A 20490-nucleotide genomic window follows, 5' to 3' on the forward strand; every position below is an offset into this window, starting at 1 on the left:
GCACTTGAGAACATTTTTGATCATGTGCCGTGGGCACTTGTGCGGATGGCCTCCTTTTACCTTCTCAACAACACTGTAAACTAGGTGCTATTCTTCTCCTTACTTTACCGGTGGAAAAAACAGGTGCGAAGAAGTCAAGTGACTCGTCGTGGAGCCGGAAATTGAAAGGCTACTTCAGAACAGCAGTGGAGTAGAGCAGAAGCAGGCGGGGGCAGTGGGCTCCTTCCAGTCCCGCCTCAGGAATCACCGCCGCTCTCGTAACAAGCAGAGCGTACTCGCTGTTTGCTTGAGACTCTGTACATTCGTTTAAGTCTGGCGAATCCGGCACCGTTATTCCCACTTCCACGCAAGGAAACTGAAGCTCAGAGAGAGCGAGTTTGCGTTTTAATCTGGGTCGATCTAACTCGAAACCCACGCTTCCTGCCTGTGCATCCTGGAACCTGCCCAGAATACCACTAGGGTACGCTTCCAGCTCTAAAATGCAGCTCATGTTTACATCTGTATTCGTAGTTGGCCATATAGACCCAAGATGACAACCACCAAAATTAATCACACAAAACTCACCACGGATCAGATTTCCTAAACCGCACATGTTTCACTGAAACTGCTCCGCGGTTTCTCTGGATGCTTTTCAAGCCCTCCCCTCACCACCCTACCACCCCCTGCAGTACACGTGTGGTGCAAGGTAGGCACTCAGTAGACGAGAGGTAAAGAACGACTGGGTCAGTGCTGAGGGGGCCGATTACTCCTGTGGAGCAGTGGCACCTGCTGAGGGAGCTGTGCAGGCCAAGTGCAGGCTGCCTTCCCCAGACTCTCAAGGCCAGCCTCGGAGCGCCCTGCCTTTTCACCTTTTCACGCTGTTCTAGGTTTCCTTCTCCTTCCGTGGACTGCGGGCAGGGGGCAACGTTCTTACTCCTGACCTGTGTGAAGAGACCGCACATTATTATTACTCTATGGAGTGCTCCCTTATCCCGGGCACCACTTTAGGGACGCCCTAGATCCAGCCTGACTGCAGAGCCGGCCTTGGGGAGTCGGGGAAGCGGCCTCCCACTACCCCCTTTTCGAAATGAAGATGTGCTATATAAAAGCCCTGTATTGGCAGCATAAAAATGTAATTCATCATCCTCTCCTAGTTATAAATCAAGAGGAAAAGGTAAGGGGAATCCCACACGCTCTTATTTCCTACGCAGAATAAAATCCTTTATCATTTACCTGTAGTGGCTGACATGGCCTTGGGGATCCCCCAGACCACCAGCTGCTCAGTGAGGGGGTCTGTCCCTGACTTGCCGGCAAAGACATCATTAAATAGTTTCATACACAGTTTTTTTTAAGTGTTTCATTTTTTAAAGATATTACAACATTAAAGACAAATTTCAAATTCACTTCAAAGTTGAATAATTCTCTATAATCTCTATAAAAGTTTCCATTGTCACATACTGCCATCCCCAGATATACATATTTATACCATTCTGATCATTGTGTAGATATGTTTATTCTGTTTCCACCCAGCCTATCAAATTGTTTCTCCTTCTCCACAGTCTGTAATTTACATTTCAATTGTTCCATATTATTCCATTTCCATAAAATTACATTTCAATTGTTTTGTTATGTCAGTGCGCCACGGTTTAATAAACCGTTTCTCCTCAAACTAGACAATTACATTACTTCCAAATTTTAACTATTTTAAATAATGTTGCAGACAACAGCTTATATAGATTGCTGTTTGCTTCTGATTAATTGTTGCCTTAAAATAAATTTCAAGAAGTAGAACTACCAAGCAGGGACATCGTGCTTTCGATAGTGGTTCTGTAACTTTACATTGCCACCGCGATTAATTAAGAGTGCCCATCTCACCACAAGTGTCCAGCATGAGCAATTATTTCCAGAGGCTTTTGTTTTATTTTATTTTATTTTATTTTATTTTATTTTATTTTATTTTATTTTATTGTATTGTATTTTCTTTATATTTTGCTGCTTTATTTAGGTGATGACAGTGAAGTCATTTTAATTGGCCACGTAGAGAGGTACTGTGACAGTACCCCCTGATTCATGGTTTCACGTGCCATGGTCTCAGTCACCTGTGGTCAGCCATGGCCCGAAACCAGATAATCCTCCTTCTGACTCATCATCAGAAGGTCAGTAGTAGCCTCGGGCCACGTCACAGTGCCTATGACATTCACCTCATGTCATCACAGGAAGGACGAGTGGCGTCCAATAACACATTCTGAGAGAGAGAGGCCACACTCACATAACTTTTATTGCAGTACGTTGTTATAACAGTTCTCTTTTATTACTAGTTATTGCTTTTAATCTGTTACTGTGCCTAATTTATAAATTAAATTTTTTCATAGCTATGTACGTACAGGAAAAAAACAGTACACACAGGGTTTGGTACTACCCACGGTTTCAAGCATCTACTGAGGGTTTTGGAACATGTCCTCCATGGATAAGGGGGACTACTGTATTCTTATTTTATTTATTTATTTATTTATTTATTTAAAAATATAATTTATTGTCAAGTTGGTTTCCATACAACACCCAGTGCTCATCCCAACAAAGAGCCAGTAGACAGCACATTGACATCTGCTGTCCTCCTTCACTGATGTCCTCAGCCTTTCCAGATGGGGGTGGCTACGTGCCTCGTGATGAGAGGCAATGAGCCTTACACGGGTGGTCAGTGCCTGCACGCAGACTGGCCACCCCCCTCACTCTCCAGTGCCTCCCTTTGCAAAGCAGTAGACTTGGCTCCATTAATGGACAGCACATGGGGACACTTGGGCTCAGAGCTTCTCTCTCTGAATCCCCAGCCTTTAGTCCAGCATCCCCTGGCTTGCACTCTGTGGAGTCACCATGTCCCCCTACGGTCAGAACTCAGTCATCAGAGCTCCTGTCAGATCCTCTGCTTTTCTCTTCATGTGGCCAGCTTCCAGTTTCCTGAGATGACCCCAGTCATCTTCTGTGGGTCACGTCCAGAACCTTGCCAGCCCCATCTGCTTGGTGCCACATTGAGATCTACCGAAAACAAACAGGAATCCCTGGCAGAACTCTTCCTGGCTGTGACCAGGCAAAGTGACAGCTTTGAAAAATGATGCTCAGACTCATTGACCCAAATGAGTGAGCAGTCATCCGTCCTGAGGGTGGAGGTTTACCACTAGGTAAGCCAGGGTAATCACATTTCAGAATGCCATCTCTGCACTTCTCTGGCTCATTCCAGAAGACAGCTGCCCGTGTGGATGCAGCAGCTCTCAGATCAGGCTTACCTGGCAGCTTCTGGGACCACTGTGATGGAAACCAGACTGTGGCCAGCGGCCGTGGACCTGGGAACACCAGGCCACCCCAGCCCCTCCGGCACGTGTCCCTGGGGAGCAAGGCCTTTGGCCATATCTGGATACATAGCCATCTGTGAACCAGGCCAAACCCAGCACAGGCCAACCTGAGGGCCAAGACCAAGGCCCTGAGTCACCTGCTGCCACGTGGCCAGACAGGCTATGAACCCAGATCCATCAGACTTGAAAAGTCACATCTTTTTTCATGATGACCTGACAGCCGCCCCACCGCCTTCCTTCCATTTTAGTTGGCAGAGGCATGTTTGTTTCTGAGGTTCTCCTGGGGTAATGCTCAAACTGGAGCGTGCATGAAAATTTCCTGGAGAGCTTGTGAAAACCCATGGTTTTCATCACAGCCCCGCCCCCAGAGTTTCTGACTCAGTCGGTCTTGGATAGGGCCCAAGAATTTGCATTTGAATTTCTAGCTGATGTTTATGCACCTGGTTGGGACACTACACTTGGTAAATCAGTGTCCTTGCATGTGACTAGTGGTACGTGCAGCTTCAACACGCAAGGCCAAGTGTAGGTGAGCTCACAGCGTGTGAGGGTGCTACGGGCCTGTTTCAGTTATGATAAAAGGGCTGCAGATCCACCCTGGCTGAGCCTCAACTCCCAGAAATGGATGGAACTGAGAGGCCAGCATAGACTCATGTACAAACACACACATGGAAACACATGCACACACATACCACAGACTTTGGAATCATGGAATCACCCTGAATCTCTGTTTCCTCATCTGGAGCCCAACAGTAAGTGGGAAGGCAGGAAATCTCCCCAGGTACCTAGATTGAGGGTCCCTCCCATAATCCGTGGGTCTGCTTCTTGTCCCCAGGCCTTATATGGACACACACAGGCTGTCACATGCCTGGCAGCATCAGTCACCTTCAGCCTCCTGGTGAGTGGCTCCCAAGACTGTACTTGCATCCTGTGGGACCTAGACCATCTCACCCACGTGGCCCGCCTGCCTGCCCACCGGGAGGGTATCTCTGCTCTTGCCATCAGTGACGTCTCGGTGAGTCCTCACTTTCTCAATGTCTATGAGCCTGCCTGGAAGCGTGGTTCAGTGTCCCAAAAGAAAACCCAGGAACAAAGAGAGGCTGATCTCCCAAGAATGTTGAGAAATGTTGTCCCAAATGTGTGGAGTATTCTTTGCCCAGGCAGAGTGGAGCCATCAACATGTGCAGCATCTGGTTCTAGATTTTATTTTTTCCTTTTTTATTTTTCTCCCTCAGGGTGGTGAGAGTGGTGGGAGGTGTCTGTTCTGGCACAGGCATGAGGGAATTGGGGCAAGAAGTTGGCTTTGGTAAGAGATCTTCTGGGCTTGGCGGACTAATTCAGTTCGCTGATGTTAAGTCAGTGTTAACTCATCAGGTGCTTCTGGTCTCCATGGCAGGAAGTGCTTCTGTTTGTCCCTCCAAGCTGCTACCAAAGATAAGCCTGTCAGGAACGTGTGTGTGTGTGTGTGTGTGTGTGTGTGTGTGTGTGTGTTATGTCTGAGTGAAACAGAGAGACACAGACAGATAGACAGAGACCGAGACAGAGAGAACAGAAAGAGTTAGAGAACTATATATCTAAATCTCAGTGTGGAATTTCTCCCAGGCTGGAATCCTCATCATAGGGCATGGGGTTCCGTGAGGATTCAAAGGCTCTGCATCTTCTCACAGAAAACCCTAGGAGTCCAGGGCATGGATAGAGTGGCAAGGGGATAATAGAAAGAGGGGGAGATAATGAAGAAGGCTCCTCGTCCCAACTTTAGCCAAACATGGTGTTCCAGGTAAACTTGAATCTAGGATGAATCTTACATGGTCAGAACAGAGGATGGATGGATGGATGGATGGATGGATGGATGGATGAATAGGTATGTGGCTGGATGGATATTTGGGTGAATTAATGGGCGGATAGGTAAGTGGGCAGATGGAGGGTGGATGGATGGATGGATGGATGGGAGGATGGTGAGTGAATGGATAAATTGGTGGATGTGTTGGGAAAGGCACCAAGCCCTGATCTGAGAGAGCATTATAAAGAATAATGTCCTCAGATCTCAGAGGAGACATATCATGACCAACAACTTGTTGAATTCAACTTGTCCTGGAGCCAACTGAATTCACTAAGTGCCTACTGGGCTCAGGGTTGGGTGCTTGGCAGAGATGTATCAGACATGGTCCTCAGCCTCAAGCAGACTCTAACAGAGCCAGACAATTCAGAAAGGGGTATGATGGAGCCCAGGGGGCTATGGAAGGGCACTGAGTTCCCTACGTCCTTTCTGTGGTTAGGGCAAGGCTCAAAGGCATGGCTCCAGCTGGTTTTATGAGTCCTCAGTGACAGTGACCACTATACCATTGGCCATAATATTGACAAGGACTTGAGAAGAAAACTCTAGACATAATCATTTCAGGAGGTTCAATGGGGACATTTCTCCTCAGAAATTCCCTTCAGAGAGACATCGTCAATTCTTTGAGCCATATACAATCATTCAAACCTCTGTACTCTGCCCTCTACCAAGTGATATCCAAATCTTCTTCATGGGGACAGGGCTGGCCTGCCTGCCATGTCCAGACCCCATGTCTGGAGCCAGAGGCAGTCTCCAGGCTGTGGAAGGAGTCCAAAGGGTAAGTCAGCCAGTTTGTGACAGAGAAAGCAGTATCCAAACACATGACTGCAGTATGCAAATAGCCAGGAATTTGTAGTTGTGTGAAAACACAAGAGACCTATGAGCCATCTAATAAGAAGTGGTGTCTTAGGTCTTGGAGTACCTTCGTTAGTCTTCAGAAGATAGCAGATTAAGGGTGCTGGGGTGTGCAAACTCTGGCTGAGCAAATGCGGATGGGCAGGCAGTGACCTCAGTGTGGAGTGAAATCAGTTTTTATTGCTGCAGGGCACCATTGTCTCCTGTGCGGGAGCCCACTTGTCTCTGTGGAATGTCAATGGACAGCCACTGGCCAGCATCACCACGGCCTGGGGCCCTGAAGGAGTCATAACCTGCTGCTACATGATGGAAGGGCCAGCATGGGACACAAACCATGTCATCATCACTGGGAGTCAAGACGGCATGGTTCGGGTAGGTGTGTCTTGGGCAGAATGAAGGCAGAATGAAGGCAGAATGAGTACAAGAAAATGGTCTTTGTTCTCACTTCCTCCAAGAGCCCAAATCTATAGGCTGCATTTGAGACCAAATGGTATGCCAGACTAGGTCTTCATGGCAAGTGAGGGCAAAGGCAAGGCTCTCTCCAGGCAAAACGTAGATAGATAGATGATAGATAGATAGATAGATAGATAGATAGATAGAAGATAGATAGAATTATATATATAATTGTATACACACATATACTCATGAAATGAAATAAACATTTATCAGCACAAGGTATTAAAGCTGAATGGTCAAATGTGTAAGAACATAGCCCAGTGCTGAAAAGAAATATTTGGGTGATCCATTCACATACTTGCCCATCCATCATCCACCCATCTGTTCACCCACTAATCCATTCACCTATTTATCTCTATACCTATTCATCCATTCATCCATCCTTTCATCCATCCATCCAATAATACATCTACCTACCTACCCAACTATTTATCTCTCTACCATTCCTTCCTTCCTTCCCTCTCTCCTCCCTCCCTCTCTCCATCCCTCCCTCCCTTCCTCCATTCCTTTCCTCCTATACAATGATCTATCCTTCCATATACCTATCAATCTACCCATGAATCCATCTATACATCCAAATATTTTTTATCTGTCCACCACCCTAACTCTGGCTCTGTACCAAACTCATCATACAAGCCACAGGGAACACAGAAATTAATAATAGGCCATTATCCTCCAGCTGATCATATCCTAGAAGAGAATACAAACAAAAAATACATGTATGCAATGCATGCTATGACCATGATAATCAAAGAGTGCCATGGACCCTCTGAGGAAAGCCATGGAGAGGGAAAGCATCAATAAACCAGGAAGAGAACGAAACAGAAACATTGAAGTGTGAGGATTAGCCTGGGAAGAACAAGGCAAGCTTTCTGAGACTGACAGGAGGGATGAAGGAATGAGTAAAGATAAGGAATAATTCAGAGGCTCACTTAAGAAACTGTCCACTGAATTCCACAGTTTAAAGGAAATGTTGACTGAAGGCCATAATGTATTCAAGAAAATGTCCATTGATTGCTTCAAATGTTTATGAAAGCTTGCTGAGTGCCATCATGGCTAAGACTTGGCCTTGCTTTGCATGGGTATCCATGCCCCAAGGCTCAGAATAATCATGGAGATAATACTTGCTGAATCAATATGTGGTGAGGGTCCAAAGGGAGTATGGATTTATTTCTAACAGAGAGACATGAGAGGAGATGGCAGTATAGCTGAGTCCCAAGGATGAAGAAAAGTTACAGCATATGGAGAGGCCAAGCAAGCTGCGAGGTCACTGTGTGTGGGTGGGAGAGACAAGGCTGAGGAGGGTCCCTTGAGAAGCCCCATTTGTGGGCTAGGAGGGGTATATCATCTCTGCAGAGAGCAGGGCATCCTGGGCTAGCCAGAACATGAGTAGGTCAGGGAGGCCTGGGCTTGGTGGGGTGACTCACACTGTGGGTCAGTCAGAGGAGCCCAGGCTGGTCAAGCAGCAGGTGCATTTTTTTTTGTGGGCCCCCACGTCATGAGTGAGAGACTTTCATGCACGCAGCACTCATTCATCCAACATGGCAATTGAGCTCCTGGAATGGCCCAGGGCTGGGTTAGGCCTGGTGTGGAGTTCAAAAAATCATTAAGAGTAGGCTGATCCTTGCCCTTTGTCAACATAACATCTGGATTCAGCAAGTGAGAAGCCATATGCAGTCAGCATGAGGACATTAATAGAAGGGCTTGGGACCAAGAGCCAGACACAGAGAATGGGGAGGCCTAGCTGCTAAGTGGTGAGGGAGGCCTCCAGGGATGGCGGCAGCAGGGTGAAAGGGCATTAGCTAACTAAAATGACAATAAACTAGCTGCTGGGTCTCATCCCTGCAGATGAGAGGTTGAGGACGGAGGCACTATGGTCACAGGAGGGCAGAGTAAACCCACCTAAGCTTCAACGGTGCTCTACTGAAGCCTAAGTAATTTTTTGTCCCCAAGAATACATTAGTGTTGGAAGTGAAAGGGGACCATATTCCCATCCCTTCCCTCAGGGTCCGTTGGATGTGAGGGAATGGGATGGGCCCGAGGCCACAGACAGGATCATTTCCCCAGCCATTGGCCCTTTCTCTTTTCTGGACAGATTTGGAAGACTGAGGACATGAAGACATCTGTTCCCGGGCTGGTAGCACCAGAGGATCCCTCAGCTCAACCTCTGAGCCCAAGAGGTACCTGCCCTGCTAAGGGTGTGGGGCCTTCGCCTTGCAGTCTTCACTCCCCCCTCCCCTCCCATAGCTCCATTCAGTCCTACGGAGTCCAGGGAAGCCATGGAATCTCTCTGGATGTTGTCAGGTTGGGGGGACAGAGCACAGTTTACTGCAAGCTGCCGGCAGAACGTGAAGCAGCGTGGAGTAGTCCCGTTGCATCCTGGCCCCGTCATGCAGGGACCAGCAAGCTCTGGGATGCTCCCTGGACATGTGAACAGTCGTGGCGGTTTTCAGGGGCTTCTGAGCCTCAGAACCTTACAGAGCTTAGTTTGATGTTCTCCATCTGTCTGATGACTCCTCAATGCCAAACTTCCCAGCCCAGGGCCTGGGTCCAAATGCCTACTTGCCTGGACAGCCAGGCTGCAGAAAGGGAAAAGGAGGGGCCAGGAGGGGCCTTGCCATATGCCTGGAGAGAGGAAGTGGTTCCATAGCGCCCCGGCCTGCCCTGGTGATCCTGGCTCTGTCCACCCAACTCCCCATGGCAAGTTTCTCAGAGTGGGTCTGGAGGTCCTCTACATCCGCAATTCCCAGGAACCTTGTTAAAAATGTAGATCTGGGTCCTGTTTTTACCTTAAGCCCCGGCAAAAGATTGGGGGTTGCTAGATTTCCATGTCTAACAGGTCCCCAGGTGAGTGTGGTGTGTACCAAGGTAAAAGAACGACTGTTCTGGAACCCTCTTTGGTTTGTGGCAGATGGGACTGATGTAAGAAAATCTGTTCTCTATTCTGCCATCATGGCCTCTGGTACCATCACCACCATGGCCACCACTGCTCAGCTTGCAGGGAGACGGCTGACCCTGAGCAGTCTCCATCGTGCGTACTTGCCGTGTATTCTCTAATTTGTCATGACAACCCCGTGAGATAGATTTTACTATGCCACCCATATGAAGGATTAGGAAATTGAAGCACGGAGGCCTAGGAGCTTTCCCAGAGTTACCCAGAAGCGTAGGATTACCATCATTCTCACTTCTGTCCCCAGAGCGGACATAAGCAACCTCAGACCAACTTCAGACTGCCAGGCGAATCTCAACCGCAGATACTGCCATGCATCATCAACAATAGCACCACCCCTGATCACAGGCACAAAGATCACCAGCAAAGCCATCACCTCCTTCTCATCCACCACAGCTGTCCCAATAGCCCCCAACCATCACCTCCTCCAGTGCAGCCGGCCTTCTTTCTCAGCTCCGTCTTCATCAAAGATTTTGGCCCAGAACCGAGACATTTTTCTTGGTGCCGCCCATGATGAAAGGAAACATGTTACCATGAAGTGTGACTTCTCCTGTCGTCATGAGTTCTGGTTTACTCATATCCCAAGACCCATGATCATTCACGGGAGAGAATTTATTAGAGTGCTAAGGGCTGCCTTCTAAAAAGAGTAGCCATCTTCAGTTAGTTCCTTTCTAGAATATACTCCACACCTTCCTGATTCATTTAATCATCCATTTATTGTTCTTTCGTCACACAAACATGCACAGACATCTGATCAGCCCTTACTGGGTCCCAGGCTCTACACTGAGAATTCCTTCCTTCAAAATAACACCATCTGGGCACCCTTGTCAATAATGTGGGCAGACCCAAAGCAGTGACCTCAGAAGGATCTACAACCACATTCACTTCATTGTGCCTAGTACCTTGAGGGTCCTTTGGGATTCCAAGGAATCACCCCATCTCAGGGTAAAAAGAAAGATGTGTGGGGTTTGTACATTCTAAAAAAACTCACAACACTTCTTTGAAGAACGGGGGCCAGACTTTCTCCCCTATTTCTCCCACCCAGTTGGAAGAGAGCTAGCATAAAATCTTATTCCCCAGCCTGATTATGAACAATCCTGTGGTACACCTGCACGAAAGCATGCCAGTTCAGTCCTTGGCCCCACTGCCCATTTCTGAAGCTATGGAGGTCCCATGAGGCAAAGGTTGATAAATGGATGTCTGAACAAGAATGCTGGATGGATGGAAAAACCGATGAATGAGAGCACCTCAAAGACCTTCCACTGGTTCTGGAAGTGCCAGTGCATTCATGGGTTTGTGTTCAGGGTCAACAGTTGTGCTGAGATTGTACTCATTGGGAATGGGGTCCAAAGAAATGGGAAGTGACATGAAAAGCAAGAGGCAGGGCTCTAGACCTAGTTCTGTGCCCAACAATTACTCTGTCCCTCGGTTCCCCTGGCCCTGACATGTCAGGAAGTGCAGGAAGTACCTAACATGAAAAATAACAGGCATAGACAAGAATCTGCTCAACAAAATGCAGGTTGTTCTTATCATTTTTATAGGCTGGTAAGAGCCTTCTCCCTTCATATACTGGCCGATGACATTACGGAGCTCACAAGACTGTTTCAGGCTGGCAGCATCCCCATCACGCCTGGGTCCACATCCTTCCCCTGCCGTTTGTCCCGACCTGTCTGAGGTCACCACTGCCAAATAGGAAACAAGTGCCAGGGTTGTGATTACAGTTTAAGGGAGGATTCAGGTGAAATGGCATGAGCGCATGGATGTATTCGTGAAAATCAGGCTGGACCACAGTGTAGAAATAGAAAATCCATTTGCAGGCTTACAAACCTCAGCCTGTGGAGGTCTCGTTGTTCTCCGAATATTGCTCAAACCCGTTTTGCTGGAAGGTGACAGAATCAGGCATGGCACGTGGATGTCTGTACCTGTGTCCTGTTGGTGTGCATGTTGCTATATCCCTCAGATGTCTTAAGGGGCAAGAAGGGAGAGCTTTGGAGATATTGAGGATGCCTCGTTTGTGTATAGACATGATCTAATTTCGGCCCGGAATTCATTTATTTGTCATTTGAAACAAGGACCAACCCAGTCAGAGCACAACGTATTTTAGGAATCACCTCGTAGACTTGGACTTGACCTGGAACACAAAAAGGGCTCCGGGAAGGCTTGTAGTGTGGCCTTTTGCACATAAACAAAATGTGCACGCATTTCCCGGTGCACAGGCCTCTCCGCGCACGTAGGAGGCCACCCTGGGACAGCTGGGACAGCTGTGTCGTTCCTGCCCTGACTCTGAGTGACTTCGCAGGGATGTACCCAGCTGATGTCTCTCCATCTCGCCCTCCATGTTGAAGGAATTACTGTCTGCCCCCAAATGCAGTCATTAAAATGAGTGAAGTAACAATCATTGAGTTATATTTTTTGAAAAAACGTTCTCAGCATTTAATTATTGGTTGTGGCGTGAGAGGATTTAGATAAGTTGATAATGCCGACTTTATGTAATTTATTTTTACTAGGCAATTACGGGCTGCGTTACATCCTGGCAGCAAGGTATTGTGGGGCATCTTATTAAGCATAAAGCCAGTAAACACTGATGAACAATTTTGCTGAACTAGGCATGCAATTTAGAAAGCAATAATACACAAATCCAATTTGGTACACAATGGATACCGCAGCCCGTCAGCACATGTAACTATCACAGCCTGCAAATTAAATTGGGACGGCCCTTTTTGCAACGGCACAGGCCAAGATTAAATATATTTTCCCCTCAATTTAACAAGTTGCTGACCACAAATATAAATATGTGTGTATGTGTTTGTGGCTCTGCCCGTGGACATCCACGTGCATGCATGGGTTTCCTAATCGTTCTCTCGCACGATCCCCACAGGTCACAGGTGGGAGAAGAATCTTGCCCTCTGTCGAGAGCTGGATGTCAGCCTTGCTTTGACAGGGAAGCCCAGCAAGACCAGCCCTGCGGTGACAGCCCTAGCCGTGTCCAGGTAACCAAGGCCTGGCTCCTTCGGGCCTCCAGCAGCTCAGGGCTCAGGTGGCCTGGCCCTGGAAAGTCGCCTCACTACTGTAGGCACCAGGGAGGGCCCACCTTGCACAAGAGGCAAATGAGGAGCCCACGTAGGGCCCTAGGAAATGTTTTTTAACACACACATGTTTGTGCTCTCTCTCTCTTTCAAATACCCGTGGATTCATAAAGAAATGTAAAAGGGTGTAGCTTTGTAACTTCATGCTGGGGAGGCACTGTTTTCCTGAGGCCCGCTACCAATGCTAACATTTGGTGTGATGAGTATCGTACATTAAAAAAAAAAAAAAGCGCCTTTTGAGAGCTCTAAGCCAGTGTAGAATAGCCAAGTGTCAGCCACTACACTTGATAGACATTATTTGATTCTTCATAATTACCCAGTGGAGGTAAGTGGTCCTTTCTGTCATCAACCCATTGCGCACACTAGGGAGTGGAGTCTCCGGAGGCCGCGGGCCTTGGAGAGGCCCTTCCCTTCCTCCCTCACTGCCCTGCAGTTGCTGGCTCAGGGTCTGTGGTGGTGGGAACCACACAGTGTTCCAGAAGCCAGGCTGAAATGAAGTGGGCTAGTGTAGGACATGGGAAAAGGGGGCCGGAGAGTCCGGAGCCCGAACTCTGCTGGAAAACTTGCCATTCGTTTGTAGGGGGGCCAGACTGTCTCTTCACAGGACAAAAGGCACACTTGGAGATGCTGGAGAGAAAAGTCAGGGCCTCACCCTGCTGCCAGGAGCCTGGGCATCTTGGGGAGTCCCCCCCATACTCATGAGGGGGTGCCACAACCCTCAGAGCTCAGAAGTTCCCTCTCTTTGGGGTCAAAGCATTCTCCAATTCTTCCAGCCCCCACCCCTGCCTCAGGTGAGGTCAGGTGCAGGCCCCCCGGGGTCCTGGACCGAACCCGCCATGTCGCAGCGTCCTGAGTGCCAGCTGGGATGAGTGGGACCCACAGGCTTGGCTCTAACACTCCTGTCTGTTCCTTCTCTTCCCAAGAAACCAGACCAAACTCCTGGTCGGCGATGAGAAGGGGAGAATATTCTGCTGGTCTGCAGAAGGGTAGGAAGAAAGACAGTGGAGGTCAGGTGGAGTGAGCGGCAGGTGCCCTGAGTGGCAGCAGCAGCACCAGCAAAGGGAGGCTGTCGCGGTGCCTGGGGCACAGAAGACTCTCCCCTGAGGAAGGGGCTGCTGGCCATCAGAGCTGCACACCCCGAGCCACTCCATGGCCCATGCGACTTTGGCCTTGGGTTGCCCAAGGACACACTCCGTAAAAAGGAGAAGAGCACCTGGGAGCCTGGGAGCAGCGATCTGGAAACTGTGACTCACTCACAAGCTGCCCACGAACTCACAAGACTCACCTTTTCAAAGGGCTTATTACACTGAAAAAAATTGGGTCACTTGCTGGAAGCTAATGGGAAATATTGGATTGTCTTTATTTTATTAAAGCGAGCGTTTTCAAAATGCAAGAGGGCTCGTGAGTGTAAGATCACCACCCTTTTCCACTCAGGTGTTTGCATCCCATACCTAGAAAGGCAGGAAGGCCTCAGGGAAGCACAGCCCGCCCTCAGAGTGTTTCTCAGGCCCTCCTGCCTCCCTCCCTGGAATCTGGCTTTCCTGCAGGCTTGCCCGCCAGACAAGGTTCGTGGGGAACGAGGGGCTATGCTCAGGAGGCCCGGCTAACGTGGCTGACAGGACGTGAACGTGAGTTCTCTGGCAGGCATAGGGAAGTCAGCCTGGGGGTGAGGGAGAGGCACGCTGCCGAGGTGTGCCTACCCTATCTCTGTGCCCCAGAGAAGACTTGGGCTTGGCAGGCTTTTCCCAGGGCCTGACCTTTCATGAGGGTCAAGGACCCCCGTCCACATGTTGATTTGGAGCTGGAGCTCCTCCTGGGAAAATTCGGGCTGCTACGTGACTTGTGCTCTCCATCTGAGAAGATGGCAAGTAGGGAGTCAGCTGAGCCCCTCTGAGGAATTCCAGTGCCTTCCAAGGCACCAGTCACTCTCAGTCCTGTTGTTGGGCACTGAAGGCATCACCCGATTCCAATGCCTTCTCTCCACCCCCAGACTTTCAGAGCTCCTTGAAAGGCAATTCACCTGCCTCTTCAGTGAAATCAAATCCGGGCGGGTGCACGGGTTGCAAATCTCCTTAGCAACTCCCCTCCCTGAGATTTTTCCCTCCAGGGAACACAATCCTTTCCATATTTCTGCAAGCCCTGCAGAGGCCCTGATGAGTGTCCCCATTCAGCATAGCTCAGGGCTGGGAATGGCAAGAAAATGGACTTGATGTCTTATGGCCTGGGTCGCCTGGCCTCCAGGGGCAGTGAGTCAATTTAAAGATAAATCTTCAGAACGGACAGGTGGTACGCAGCTATGTAAAAGATAGTGAGTGAGGGATGGTTAGCAGTGAGCTATCTGTAAACTTTGAGGTCTTTGCAAAGGGCAAGACAGAGGACGAGGTGCTTCTCACGTCCACTGCCCCCCTCCCTGGGTGAGAAGGGCCTGTGTCTGACCCCAGGGCCAAGGATCGCACCGCCTCCAGCACTGTCTGCATGCCTCTTAGCAGACGCCCCATTTGCAATCCCCTCGTCAGTCTGGGGCTGGAAGGAAGGGCCATAAATTGAAGAGTGGAGAGCGCCACTCCCCAGGAAGGCCAAGAAACAAGTCATAAATATCAAGGCTGGGCGTGCTGTCATGTTTCAAACACCATCCATAGCATTTACCTAAGGCTGAAAGGTCTGCTGGCCCAAAGGCTGTCTTGGGCGCATTCACTTGACAAATATTTCCTGGACGCTGCCTTTTGCTTGCCGACATCACTAGGAAAAGGGAGGGGTGGGGTCAGGTCTTGTTGGAGTCTTGGGGATAAGATATCTGTGCAAACAAATGTGACTAGGGGTGGAAGGGCTAAAAGAGAGACATCCCATGCCTTAGGGAGGACCTAGGCGATATTGTGGCTGTAGTAGTCTGCTCAGGCTTCCAGAACAAAGTACCATAGGCTGGGGAGCTTAAACACAAAGATTTTTCGGTTCTGGAGCCTAGAAGTTCAAGATCAAGGTCAGCAAGGTTGGTTTCTCCTGAGGCCTCTCTCCGTGGCTTGTAGATGGCTCTGTCTCTCCCTGTGTCCTCACATGGATCTGTGTGTGTGCACGTGTGTGTGCGCGTGTGTGTGCGCATGTGTGCGTGCACGCTAATCTCTTCTCATAAAGATACCAGCCATGTTGGATTAGGGTCCATCCTAATGACCTCATTTTACCTTACTTACCTCTCTAAAGATGTTATCTCCCCAAATTGTCACATTCGGAGGTACCCGGGAACAGGACTTCAGCATAGGGATTTTGGTGAGACACAGGTCAGCCCATAACACCGGCTGAAGTAGATGGCCCTGGAGCAAAACTTGGAAGGGCAGATAGGACTTAGCCTTGTCCAGGTGGAGAGGGGGATGTTGTAGGAAGAGGAGGCAGCCTTGGCGAAGGCACAGGGCATGCCAGGCTGGAGCTAGAAAGAAGGAGCAGGAAAAGATAGAGGTCTCAAGACAGGTAGTGAGGGGCTTCCTTAGCCTCTGGGGACAGAGACCCCCGTGTTCGGCTCACTTTCACTGGCTCAGCTGGAGACAGTAGCCGTGCCCAGCTCTTGCAAAGTTAAGCTCCTCCCCATGACAATTGTTTAATAGCTGTCAGACCAGCCCCCACCCCCAGCCCCATCACTGCGATAACCCGGGTCTCCCACACTCCCATCCTGGGAAGGTCTCAGCTCCGTTCACCATTCCAAATAAATGCTGCTTTCCCACCCATTAATCACAGTAATTCTTGCCCTGACCTTTTTCGGCTCTCCCTCTCTGCTGAGAGGCCAGGGAAGAGAACCCAGTGCAATGGACATGCCTCCAATTGCAGAGAGGAAAGCAGGTTTTCCAGTTCAGTCTTCAAAAGTGCAAGATCAGGGTGTGCATTTGAATCAACCCTCCGGGAGATAGCTTTACCCACTGTGGGTGCCAGCAAGGCTCGAGCCGTGCCCACGTCTCTATCCGGACAGGCCTGGGCTCTCCTGGGACAGCCTTACATTAAAAAGTATTCATTGTTTATCAGAAGTTTAAATTTAACTGGATGTCTCGTATGTGTATTTGTTAAGTCCCAGTGCCCTGCTTCCTGGACGTTCTAGAGACAGGGAAGGATGGTAGCCTGCCCAAGGACCTGATGCCCCCATAAGTACTCAGTGCATGATGGGTGAATTGCTTCTGTGAATTGCTGGAAACTGATGGGGGGACTGCAAGGGGTTCTTTGTGCCACTGACCAAGTTTCCAGGACCCCATGGGTCTCTCTGGCCCTCGTTCTTCATGGGCACAGTCTCCTGCCTGACACCGACCCTTTGTTTTTGTTCCTTTATGCTCTGCGCTCTAAGGAGAGAAGCCCAGTCCCCGGAAGCCACTCAGGACAGCAACTGCTTCCCCCAGGCTCAGCCAGGAGCCGAGTCCTGAGAACCCAGTCACGGGGCCTGCAGAGAACTCAGAGATTGGATTTGACCACATTAGCATGCAGCCGAGCAGGGCACATTTGGGGAGGAATAGACTCTTCATATGAAAATCCTGATGAAATTTGTTTAGCATAAAATCAAATCTCTCTAAGCCAAAATCAGTTTTGCTTTAGTAAGTTCTGGGTACATATCACATGTGCAGATCCAGGGTATGTGTGTGCGTGCGTGTGTATGTGTAATTGCTTACACAAGTGTGTCGTTTCCATTTCACTCTTAAGGGCTGCTGCCCATAGCACCTTCATAGTCTTCTTAGTAAACAGGAGGGTTTTCCAAACTCTTTCCCCCAAATCCCCAAAGGCGAGAATACTGTGTTGCCCCAGGCTGAGATCTCTGTCTCCCGACTGGTTGATACAGACACCCCTTGTCTAAGACCCACTATTGCCAGTTGTCAAAAATGATTATCTTAAATGCACCACCCTGCAAGGACTCCAGGTCACCTGTGCCCCAGTCCTGTGCAGGACACGCTGGGCAGCCCTCTGTCTTCACTCAGGAAGTAGGCACTGACGAGTTCTCACTGACATCAGAGTGATGGCTGACGTTAACTATCCACCCAGGCAATTGTTCATTCGTTCATTCATTCATTCATTCACTAGCATTGCCCAAGGGACCACTGAGTGTCTGTTCCAAGCCAGGCTGGGACCTGATGGAGAGAGGCTGAGTCTGGACACAGATGCCTGAAACCGAACCCCTAAGAGCCCGGAGACGTCAGTGGTCACACAGCCCCTCTAATTCTGCTATTTTACAGGTCGGGAAACCGGGGCCCAAGAAAAGGAAGGGACTTAACTAAGGTCTTGTAGCAGGTCAGTGGCAGAACCTGGTCAGGGCTCCAGACACGAGTACCCCCTCTGATGTACCACACGGCCTTGTGTTCCTTCAAGGGCTGGGGGCACACGGGCAAATAGAAGCCTAAACAGCCTGCCTCCAGGCCCTGGAACCTTGGCGCCCTACCTTCTCTCCAGTGCCTGGGTTTCCAAGAATAGCTGCCCTACCCCACCTCGTGACAAAACACAGGATGAAGAGTGTGAGTAAATGCTTTGGGAAGAATAAAAAAGAAGTGGTTTGGACATTTTGTATCAGAAGAGACCAGCTTGGATACCCCCTGCAGTGAGGAACTCACTGCCCCAAACAGCAGCTCTCTGGGACCTCGAAGTTCATCCTTCCCACTCGGAGCACAAGTCACCGGAGGCCCCTGCACTGGGTAGCCCGCCCCTGGGAGCAGAGGCTGTGAGATGGCACTTTCTGACCCCACGCCACTCTCGGGCTCGGTGTCCCTCCGCCCCAGTTGTCCTTCCTTCCTGTTGTTCTATAAGATCGGACTGACAATTACAGATTAAATGAGGTACTGATTAAGACTAAGATTAAATGAGGTAATGTGTATAAAGCTCTTACCGCGGAGAGGGAGCTTAGGAAATGCTTATTATTGTGGTTAGGATTGTTAATGTGGTTTCTCACACCGGGCCTGATAGGAAAATGGCTTTCCTTTTCTTCTGTCTCCTCTCTGGGGCATTATCCCCTCATTCCTACGCTTCCAGAATTTTTCTCATTCCTGTTCGTGATTTCTCTACACCACCTGTATCAACTACAATCACTTTCATGCTGTCTTTAACTGCACTCGTTTTGTGAACTTGAACCTTATTTAAGCATTAATGTCTGTGAAATCACAGGTGTGATGTACAGTCTCTCTTTTTTTCTAATTACATAACAAATAAACGCAAAAAAAAGAACTCTTGTCCACGTACCTCCTACAACCACCTCCCGGTCCTGGGTCTCTTAGATACAACGTCGAAAGTATAATCCATCAAAGAAAAAGTAGGTAGGCCAGACTTTGTCCAATTCAAGATCTTCTGTTCTTTGAAGGATACTGTTAAACAAAATAAAAGACAAGCCACAGATTGAGAGAAAATACTGGCAAGCCACACATCTGACCCAGGACTTGTATCCAGAGTACATTTTAAAACTCCCAGAATTCAGGGCACCTGGGTGGCTCAGTCGGTTGGGCGGCCGACTTCAGCTCAGGTCATGACCTCGCGGTCCGTGAGTTCGAGCCCCGCATCGGGCTCTGTGCTGACAGCTCAGAGCCTGGAGCCTGTTTCAGATTCTGTGTCTCCCTCTCTCTGACTCTCCCCCGTTCATGCCCTGTCTCTCTGTCTCAAAAATAAATAACCGTTAAAAAAAAAATTAAAAAAAAAAAAAGAAAACTCCCAGAATTCAATAAAAAGGAAATAAACAACCCAGTAAAAAAAAAAAAAAATGCAAAAGATTTGAACAGACACTTCAAAGAAGACACCTGGCAGGCAAGTATGCCCATGAAAAGATGTCAATGTCATTGTCATTAGGCATATACAAATTACAACCAGATGCCAGACCACAACATTGTAAACATGGCTAACGCTAAAAAGACTGACCAAACCAAGTATTGGCAAGGATGCCACTCCCACACGGCGGGCGGGGGGGGGGGGGGGGGTGGGGTGGCGGATATAAAATGGCACAACCACTTTGGATAACAGGCAGTTTCTAGAAACATAAACTCTTTCTTCCCTTATGGCATGAAAGCAGCTAGAGACAATTCATAAACCGATAAAAGAATGAGTGTACCTGTTCTTACACGATTTTATTTATGGATGCTAAAATTTGAAGTGTATGTAATTTTCACACCACGAAGTATTCTGACTATTTTGACTTTTTTTTCAAACATCAAAAAATGTAAAGCGGCACCTGGGTGGCTCAGCCGGCTGAGCGTCCCGACTCCCTGATTTCAACTTGGGTCGTGATCTCTTGGTTCATGAGATCAAGCCCTAAGCCAGGCTCTGCGCTGACAGCGCGGAGCCTGTTTGGGATTCTCTCTCTCTCTCTCTCTCTCTCTCTCTCTCTCCTTCTGTCTCTGCCCCTCCCCTGCGCATGCTGTCTCCCTGACTCTCTAAAAATAAACTTAAAAAAAAAAGTAAAAATCACTCTTGGCCTGCAGGCTATATTCAAACAGGGCTGCAGTTTGCCCATCTTGCTCTTGGGCTAAGTACCCACGGCCGGCGGTTTCCATGATGAACATGAAGAGGCTTTAGGGATAAGGCTGCAAAGACTGGAGGCAGCAAAACCAGCCCCAGGTTGGGAGGGACACCTTCTCCCCATTGCTGTGTGAAACACAGTGTGATTGGCGTCAGGGAGCCTGAGGGGCACGAGCTACCCAGGTGGCCTGTGGAGCACAGGTGAGAGAAGGCGAGGAAGGTGGGGAGCCCTCCAGGGGCTGGAGGTGATACCCACAGGGCAGCTGGAGCTGGGGAAGCCGTGGAGTCAGCTCCTGAAGGCACCTGACACCCCCAGGCGACTTCTTGAAATAACTGAGCCATCTTCCATTCCCCTTGGATGACCGGCATTGTGCGGCAGAGAGCTTGGCCCATGGAGGAGGGACGTTCCCACTCCTCACCTGAACCACATGCTGGAGAAGCCTGGGGGCTGAGGGGTCCCAGGGTGATGAGTGAGCACAGCCCTCCTCACCGCTGTTAGCGGCTTGGGCTCTTCAGAAGCCCGCAGTGACCAGG

At 49.2% G+C, this 20490-nt stretch overlaps 1 protein-coding gene across 10 annotated transcripts in view; it reads left to right on the top strand.

Annotated features, from left to right (window-relative positions):
- Positions 1-13897, top strand: part of WDFY4 (WDFY family member 4) — a 292757-nt gene extending 278860 nt beyond the window's left edge. For 8 of the 10 annotated variants that reach the window (XM_045040298.1, XM_045040297.1, XM_023240659.2 and 5 more), the window contains 5 exons: positions 4159-4338; positions 6202-6384; positions 8564-8648; positions 12297-12408; positions 13428-13897. In XM_045040298.1, the coding sequence (XP_044896233.1) occupies positions 4159-4338; positions 6202-6384; positions 8564-8648; positions 12297-12408; positions 13428-13494 (627 nt within the window). In that variant the 3' untranslated portion in view covers positions 13495-13897. Of the gene's footprint in view, positions 1-123; positions 4339-6201; positions 6385-8563; positions 8649-9665; positions 11814-12296; positions 12409-13427 lie in introns of those variants that run through there. The other 2 variants (XM_045040299.1, XM_045040301.1) reach the window with 2 other exon arrangements.
- Positions 13898-20490: the final 6593 nt, after the last annotated feature.

The sequence above is a fragment of the Felis catus genome, chromosome D2 (assembly GCF_018350175.1).
Source record: "Felis catus isolate Fca126 chromosome D2, F.catus_Fca126_mat1.0, whole genome shotgun sequence".
In the NCBI taxonomy this organism is placed as follows: Eukaryota; Metazoa; Chordata; class Mammalia; order Carnivora; family Felidae; genus Felis; species Felis catus.